This window comes from Amblyomma mixtum, chromosome 3 (assembly GCF_055824585.1).
Source record: "Amblyomma mixtum isolate Tamu chromosome 3, ASM5582458v1, whole genome shotgun sequence".
Lineage (NCBI taxonomy): Eukaryota > Metazoa > Arthropoda > Arachnida > Ixodida > Ixodidae > Amblyomma > Amblyomma mixtum.
In genome coordinates, this window is record NC_143014.1 from 12451577 (window position 1) to 12460484 (window position 8908).

Sequence of the window (8908 nt, forward strand, 5' to 3'; positions counted from 1 at the left end):
GAGTTAAAGTGGGAACCAGCCCTGCCTTGCACACGGCCATGAGGATGGTGGCAATGCACTCCTGGTTGGTGGCCCGCATCTGGGTGGCCATGATCAGCAGGTGCCGCACAGCCCAGGGCTCCTCGTACATGCACTCCACGGGTGCCAGCTCCGAGCGGAACAGTGTGCGCAGGCAGCACAGGCAAGCCTCCACATAGCGCTCCTCCTGGTGCACCAGCCCTGCAGTCCACACAGGCTCAGCTGTTTTCTCGGCGACCACAATTCAAGATAACAAGCCAGTTTGGGAACTTGCAAGCACCGATTCCACAAATATGACTCTGGCCCTTTCATCAGCCACTCGGATCTCCTGGCTTGCTAGACACACACCTCCTATTCCCTGCAGCGACACACAAGTGAAAGAAAAAAAAAACATTTATGTTGCGAATGATTTACTGCAAATTACCTCGCAAAAACAAGCTGAAAAATAAGACCTCAGCGAAAGCCATGAGAAAGTTGTTCTTTGGTGTGCCACATGTGTCTCAAAAGGGTATTCTTGCACGTCAAGTGCCTTGAAAGATTCCTAAAAGTTTTCATTGAGCACACCGACAGTGCACATGTGCTCAGGAATATGGAGAAGCTGGCAAGTGCATGACGATTTTTGCTTTGCTTGAGTGGCTCATCCTTTAACTAATTACATAACTTTTGAAATTTCAAGTCCGTGCCCTCTTTTCAATACACCGTGATACCTGCACTACACAAGTGCAGTGGAGGGGAAGAACAAAAGTCACCACAACCGCTAGTTTTTCACCAATGCCAGGGATGCTGCACCACTGTTTAATGGCATGCAATAAAGGACGCTATTACTAGAGTGAAGACGCAATGCTCCGAACAGGCAATTTTCGTACCCGATGTGAGAAGAACGACACTGCAACACCGTCCATGCACAACCACTGCTTGCCACACATGCCACTGGCAAAGCAATCCCTCCCATATGCTCCAATCTTACTAGCGCTGTGAGGACACACCTGAAAGGGATACTGAACCAAACTTTTGGAGCTGCTCTTTTACATGTAAACAAGAGCTTGTCTGCTAAAATTGATAAATCCGACAAGCATTTTAGCGAAAAACACGGAAAACACGGTTTTTTTTTTGCGATCTCTTGCCGTATCGCTGCACCTGGCGGTCGCCTACGGAAGCTGCGACTAGACGTCATTACACCCGCGCGCCCACCGTTCCCGCAGAAGCACGATTGCCATCGCGTCAGCCGCTCGTCGTCTGTCTGTCGTCTGCTCATGGCGTACACAGATATGTCAAGACGTTAATCGATGCTGTCTATATGCCAGAACCATATGCACGCTTACGATACGCTAAATGCAGCTATTTTTTGGGACCTTACGCCATTTAAAACATTCTCACTTTTAAAACAGAGGCGCGACGATGTTTAGACTAGTGGCGCCATCTGGTGGTTAAGAGGGGAACCATTGTTGTCAACAAACAGACACCCCTCAAGCCTAAAGGGGGCAGAATCGTCGCTCTAAATAAAAAATAAAGCAAATTTATTACTCATACGTTTTCTTATCGGTGACAGGAGACGAAGCGAAAGACCAGTGGCCCATTTGTGGCCACTGAACGTGCTGAAGAAGGCAGTTACAACGACGAATCCAGTCCGAAGCGAGGCTTCATGCATCGAAGGGCGCCGCCATATTTGTCGCTGCGGGAATGCAAGGGGGGTGCCATGACGTCACGCTCTTCGCCTCGCGCTAGCCGGGAGGGCTTGGCGCGCGCTCGTGAAACATAGAAAATAAAACCATCCGCTAAAAAATATGCACAGTGACGACTAGATTTCAGTGTAATCACATTCCGAGAATCTATTTTCAGTGTTTTTGCTCACTTTTAAGATTTTGCTTCAGTATCCCTTAAAAGAGTGCATGTGTCATCACCTTGGTTCCCTGTTTTGAATGATATAGGTGTAAGAATATACACAGGTGTTGACACTACGCCCAACGGCGTGACAAGATCTTATTCACCGCTCCTCGTACTTCTTTAAAATGCGTACAGATGGCGCCACGCAATGTAGGCTTGTCAAGTCACCGAGCTGCAGGTATTGCATGATCATTCGGTGCCGAAGCATGTACATGTGCTAGTTTAAGTGTAGCAATGCACAGAAGAATTGAAACTGATGTCGACTCCAAGTCATTTTACGCCATTTCACGTTCTACTTGCTGGAACTGCATGAATGGGCGAAAAAGAAGCAAGGATGTGGCCCTATGGTCCTTCGGAGTATGTTGTCGAAATACATTCATTGCAGAGTTTTCTTTCTTTCATCTGCACAACTGCCGAGAGCATGGTTAACTATACCGTCTTTTAAAGGTAAGCAGTCGACCTTAACTCCCACATTTGGGCCAAAGAACCTACATGTACATTCCAACGTTGCTTGAGCAGTGTAAGGAGCCAACACTGCAACGAGATGAGGCCTACCATGCAGAGAACATCATTAAAGGTGCACTAAAGAGGAATGTGAACTCGTCTTTTTACTATGGGAACTCGATCTACACGTTCTAAGCATTCATAGAAACTTCAGATTATTGTCCTGAGCAACCGATTTCCTTAACTTAAATCGAATTAAACGTCTCGGCTCCCGCCTTTTTTTGAACTCGCTGCAGACGGTAGGAATCAACCAATCTTCCAGCCAGTTTCGTGGTGGCTTCGCTTTCGCTTTTATTTTGTTTTTTAGGTTTCCGTGAATAAATAGATCCAGTCAGAGACTACATAGCTGCAAATTAGGCCCACGGAAATAAAAATACATGTGGACTCTCTGCTTTCGCCGATCGCTACGTATCACTCCGCCGATGGCAGAGCAGCAAGCCGCCATGGGACTGGCTGAAAGGTTGGTTGGCTCCTACCGTCTGTGGCTAGTTCAAAACAAGGCGGGAGCCGGAACGTTTAATCCACTTTAAAAATTAGAGAAACTGGCCACACAGGACAATAATTCGTAGTTTTTAAGAATGCTCGGAACGTGTCGATCGAACTCCTGCGGTAAAAAGACGAGTGCAGATTCCTGTTTAGTGCACCTTTAGCTTTGGTGGCCTAGGTTTTTTAACGTGCACAGAAACCTCAAGAACGCTTAAGCATTCTGTTGTATCACAAATACTGCCTCCGATGCCGGGAATCAGACCAGTGCTCTCGTGCTGGGTAGCAGAACAACTCTGCCACTATATGTGCGTATGCCGGGAGTGAAAGAAAACCAAAAGTACAGTACAACATTTAGTGTCTGGAGCACTGTACTTTTAGCTAACCGAACCAAAAATTATTTGCAAAAATTCCCCCAACGTTCCTCTCACCAAATTCATCTTTTACGCCGACACCGACGATGCTGAAAGACCAGCGTCCACTCATAAAGATAAAATACTTGAAGCTGCAAACTGGACTTGGCTGATGTCAGTTCCAAAAAATTGCAGTGGGCCTGCTAAAGTGATTATGTTGCCTTAATAATATTCTGCCACAAAATTCCACTACGATCCCTCAAAAGTCATGCAAATTATGCAGCCGCACATTTGTTATGAACGCTGCTGGCGCATTTTCTACCTTTAATGCCACCACAATGCACAACGGTTGCAAACTGCTAGAGGACCAGACATTACCAACCGAAAATGATTGCTGCGCTACCATGTCATCTTGCTTCTAGTGTGCCTACATATGAGGTTCTTCGGAAAGCGAAGAGTGATACACATAGACTAGGGAGGGTCCAGACCATCATTAGTAGTGCGAATTATTTTGTTTTGCACAGTCCTTTCAAGTTTGCACATGAAAAAAGGATGCAACAAAAATTTCCTGACTTTTCTCAATTTTGTTATATCCAGATTTAACTGTGCAGTGCCCATCGCAACGTAGAGGCAAGAGAACCTAACTCTGCAGCACAAATCGTAGACAAACACACCATCGAAAACTGCACCATCCGTAGTTGACGCCCCCGCGGTCAACTACAGTCGGATACAGCTTCAGTCTGCAGGGCCGAAGACAAATAAGTAGTCCGCTGTTGTTAGAAGCTAATCACAAGAAAAAAAAATCTCTACAATTTCTAGCGGAGTAATACAGGACGCTGAGCACCATGGCTGTTTTCTTCAGTTGCATCCCAACATTATCTCTCTCTTCTGCCGTGGTGGGTAGTCACACCTGATCCTAATATAGACAAGATATTGCAAAGGTGAAGGAACCATACAATGGAAGCAAGATGATATGCAAGGCTACACTTTAAGGACACTGCCAGCAATTTTTTACTCGGCCTGAAAAGATTACTTTCTTGCAAAGATTACAAAATAAGTCACCAATTTTCTCACCAATTTACACTTCCAGAAGAGCAGGCACTGCAATATCCCTCTCATGACGAGTGGGACCAGCAAATCAGCCAGGCATCTGGCAAACAAATACAACTGCTTTTCCAGCCTACTAGAAGAAAAACTTCAGGATCCAAAGAGGTGCCTCACTCATCCAATATGGAGGCTCTATGGAGGACTGCTCCTGGTGCCAGCCTAGGCAGAACCATGCTTTCAAAAGTTCATGATAAACATCGTGCAAGCCAGTCTCACTTTTTTCAGAGGTGCACGACAAGAATAAACTGCGCGAAGAAAACACGGACAGAGACAGAAAACACGTACACACACTGAGCGCAGTGTGTGTACGTGTTTTCTGCCTCTGTCCGTGTTTTCTTCGCGTAGTTTAATCATGAACGAAAAGCACCAACTAGCCCGCCAGAAAACTCTTCAAGACAAGAAAAAAAAATCTCTCTCTCCTTTGAAACAGCCGGCATGAAAGTGGAGCACAGAACTTAAAACTTGAAGAACCTTGTACAATGGGTGAATGGCAAGGCCCAGCATGCATAAAACAAGCTTTCCAGTCACTGTTTCAACTTATGAAGCTATGGCCTTTCCAGTGCTCATAATTTTTTTAACCATGTGCTACTTTAAACATGGATATAGAATCATAATCATGTGTACAGGTGGAAAGCAATAACATTTAAGGTTGCCTTTTTCTGCGCACCACCTTCTCGGAGCAATTAACCGCACCTGGTGCTATTCAGGCCCCCATGAATTTTCATCCCATTCTCTTCTTGCTATCTGCCAGTCTGTCTCCAGTGACAGCACGGGGATGGGACAATGATATCCTCCATGGATAACAAAGCATATCACAGAGATGTTCCTCTTTGCATCTGAAATGTGCCCACCAGTTGTGTGCGCAGTGATGCTTCCCTTCTAGTCCAGCTTCAGAAATACAGGCTGGGCAAGAGCTGCCCTGCTCTCTGAATTGCTGGCACCAGAACTTGTGCAATGACACTTAGCATGCAAACATAAAACATATATTTACAGCAAAACCACGAGTATGCCAACGAACGACTCAGGCAACACAGCAAACTTCTGCCTGCACCAATCCTTCTTGGACACGACGTAGATTTCATAAAAATTGCCAATTCAATACGCCTTTGCTACAACACTTGCACCAGATGGTGCCACCTACCCAGTCAATTACCTTTCACCTGTACCACTGTTTCAGATGAGCACAACCAACCGCAAGGGCTTGTTCCTGACTTGCACCTCTGAAGAAGCTACGCACAACAGCTTTATGCAGGACGCCTGTGCAGCATGCAAAGATGCTTCACTATTTTGACAACGCCTCCCATCGAAACAAAGCTGCACATGAAAGTGATGAGGCAATCATGGCTGGCAAAAGGATTCACATGTCCAAGCGCAGTTACCGGAATTCTCAAGGGGCATCGCTATGCAATTTTCTATACTCATTTCCGTTTGTCTTGCTAGACATTCAATTAAGCTCTGTGCCAATCTGTCAAGCAGCGCATCATGCCAGTGCACTGAGCGATAGACTTGCCAAATGGGAAACAGTACATGCAATGCGCCCAAAACCCCCCACACATGCCGTCGGTGCGTCTGGAACAGAGGCCACACTCACCCTGCAGCAAGACTGGCAGCACTCCCGCGTCAAGCAATGCCTTGATATTTTCTTCTGTGCCTTTGGCCAGGCTGTTCAGGATCACAGCCGTTTCACACAAAAGCTGCGGGTGAGACTCCTCGCGCAATATCTGCAACAACCTGCGTTTCCCCGGCACACCACTCAGTTCTGTCCCGACAGCTGGCACTTGGAAATCATACCTCGGCACAAGGCCCATTCGTATGACCGTGGCCTTTTGATTATTGCTCCCAATGACAGAATTCTTGAGCTGACTGAAAATGCGATGCAGACGCTGTCACGGCTGATCGAGTTGAAAGCTCGAGCACTTACATTATTCCCTCCAAGCATTTTTCTGGATCGTGAAAGAACAGGAGGTCGATGTACGACCTATTGCATTCGACCACCTGCCAAAAGAAACCATGGACGCAGTATTCTGTAATGTTAGACACCTCCATGAGCACTTTAATGAAATGCATTTCATGCGAGGCCCACCCCGCATGGGCGCGAGACGAAGGCGATGCGCGCCGTCACTACTCCCACTATGCAAGCTGAAACACAGACATGCCCACACGCGCAAGCAACACCTTACCATATACGACTGATGAATGGTCACCATTCTGTTTCTACCGATGCCTTTCAAAACGGGCAACGACGACAGAAGTACGCGATTCCTACCCGTTCATACCACCGATTTCTGCATCATCGGGCATACGAGCATTCGACGACGCTTCGCCCGTAACGCGCCCTTCGCTACCGCCAGTATTCTCCCTTTTACTTTCAGCAATATTTGCGCTCCTGCGCTTCTTTCGCTTCTAGGCCTGTTCGGAGTGTTCGGTGGCATGCGGTGGCTAGATGGCTAGATGAGTAGGTGTGCCGAGCGGCAAGGGACAAAGCGTAGTTCCCCACGCCTCCGCCTCATGACCACCAAACTGGCGCTGCTGTTCCCCACCCGGCGCTTGGGTGCGGATCGTCTGCTACTCGTCGCTTTGGCTTTTCGCTCACCCTACTTTTGGCTCACACCGTATACCTTCTTGTGTTGACTATCACTAGACACTAAGCCGATATTCACTATCCTGCAATGAAACGCCAAAGGTAAGAGACAACAGCTACTTTACTTTCTTCTGTTTCCGTCAGCTTTAGCGCAGTGCAGTTCGCAGCAGAGCCAGTGCTTTATGGTACAAATGAACATAGAGTTTTAAGGCGGAAGCCTTTAATGTCTCATCGTTGTAAGCAGCAGTTGTCGACAGAAAATGTCACGCTTTTCAATGGGTGGAAACGGTCGTGACGTCACAGTGCGCGATTTCAAACGGGGCCAATTGTACTTTGGCTAGTAACCATGCAACCAATTGAAGGGATCGTATAGTGATGCTCCAAGTAAGTGGGACTGAGCTTAGTTAATTGCTTAATTACCCAATTAACCTAATTAGCTTTACTAGTCAGGCCATATAAATAAATAAAACCAATTAAGAAATTGGTCGATCTCAGGAACCGAACCCCGGTCTTCGGCGCGAGAGACGAGCATGCTATCCACTCCGCCATGCCAGCTCGATGGTTTGGAATGAACAAAGGCGCGTTTAGTGAATACGGTGTCTTCACTCACTCTCATCCTCCTCCATTCCCTTCCGGTGAGGTTTAGGTGTCCACCGACAAATGAGAGACAGATACATTTCCTTTCCTCAAAAACCAATTTACCGACGAGCGAGGCGTAGAACCGAATGGGCGATGGCGTTCTATGGACTCCTTGGCAGCGTTGCAAGACGCTGTCGCGTTCCACTCTTAGGGGCGAAGCTTAACATCTTAACCACACATCAGTGACCACACTTTAGGTCAAAAAAGTGCCCCCCCCCCTGAATTTTGTGACACAGTTACTGCGTAATTTCCTTTCCTCAAATACAATTTTCATTTTCTTCATTACGGCTCCTCTTTATCTATCTTCTTTCACTCCCACTTCCTCCCTTCCTCTACGGTGCGGTGCAGGTGTCCACCGAGATGACAGAGAATTACTGCGCCATTTCCTTTCCTCAAAAAAGGGCGTTCGAAGGGCAAGGCATCGCGCCGAACGGGTGGTGGCGTTCCGTGGACTCCCTGGCAGCGCTACAACGCGCTGTCGCGTTCCACTCCTAAAGGCGAAGCTTAAGCGTCATTAATTAGCAGATAATTAGTATTCAGGCATTAATCAGTGATTAACCATTAATTAGTGATTTGTCATCACTTAGTAATTAGTACTCAATTACATGTGACGCCACCAGTGCCACAGAAACAGCGAAGGTGGTGCGGAAAACGCTTCCGCCTCTACCCACTTTAGACAGTCAAAGTGCCCCCTGAATTTTTTACTACTACCTAGAGGGAAAGCTGACAGCCCGTCTATGGGAGTTTGCATGGCGACCCCTCGAGACCACTTCAGCCACCATGGGCGCTCAAAGCATCATGGGGCGGCATAGAGTTTCTTACTACTACCTAGAGGGAAAGCTGGCGGCGCTGCACTTCAGCCAACATGGACGCTCAAAGCATCATGGGGCGGTGAGCTACTTGTTGCGGCACAGTCGTAGTTTTTCGGGAACACAGAGTGGCAGTACTAAGGCGTTTCATTCCGAAAACGTAGTTCGTCTGTGCGCAGACGACTTTCGCGCGAACGCAGTGTGCAAAAGCCATAGTAGTGAAGACGCGACGACACACGACGCCAATAAGAGGTTTTACTCTTCCGAAATGCCATTAAAAAACCTCTTAAAGTATCTAAACAACAACATTTTTTCTGAAAACATTTACTTTTAAAAGTGCGCCTGTTAATTACGAAATATTAGTTTTTTTAGTGTTCATCACTTGGCCAATAGGAAAGCTAGTCACGTCTTATTTTAGGCAAACTTTGCACTTAAATGCTTTTCTGCTCGTTTGTTGCAATCATTAGACAAGATATTGAATGTTAGGACGTTTGTAGCTATCAAACAGCTTTATTTTTTTATTATTTTTT

General features: G+C 46.8%; 1 protein-coding gene across 7 annotated transcripts in view; it reads right to left on the reverse strand.

Moving 5' to 3' along the window:
• LOC149349231 (armadillo repeat-containing protein 8-like) overlaps positions 1–6824 on the reverse strand; it is a 315354-nt gene extending 308530 nt beyond the window's left edge. For 5 of the 7 annotated variants that reach the window (XR_016289983.1, XM_089578148.1, XM_089578149.1 and 2 more), the window contains exons 1-5: positions 6530–6823; positions 6271–6344; positions 6141–6212; positions 5941–6080; positions 26–219 (exon numbers count right to left, since the gene is read on the reverse strand). Coding sequence is in view for 6 of the 7 variants with exons in the window: in XM_089578148.1 (XP_089434274.1) it covers positions 26–219; positions 5941–6080; positions 6141–6212; positions 6271–6344; positions 6530–6556 (507 nt within the window). In the remaining variant the exon portion in view is untranslated. Of the gene's footprint in view, positions 1–25; positions 220–5940; positions 6081–6140; positions 6213–6270; positions 6345–6529 lie in introns of all 7 variants that reach the window. The other 2 variants (XM_089578150.1, XM_089578152.1) reach the window with 2 other exon arrangements.
• Between the last annotated feature and the right edge of the window lie 2084 nt (positions 6825–8908).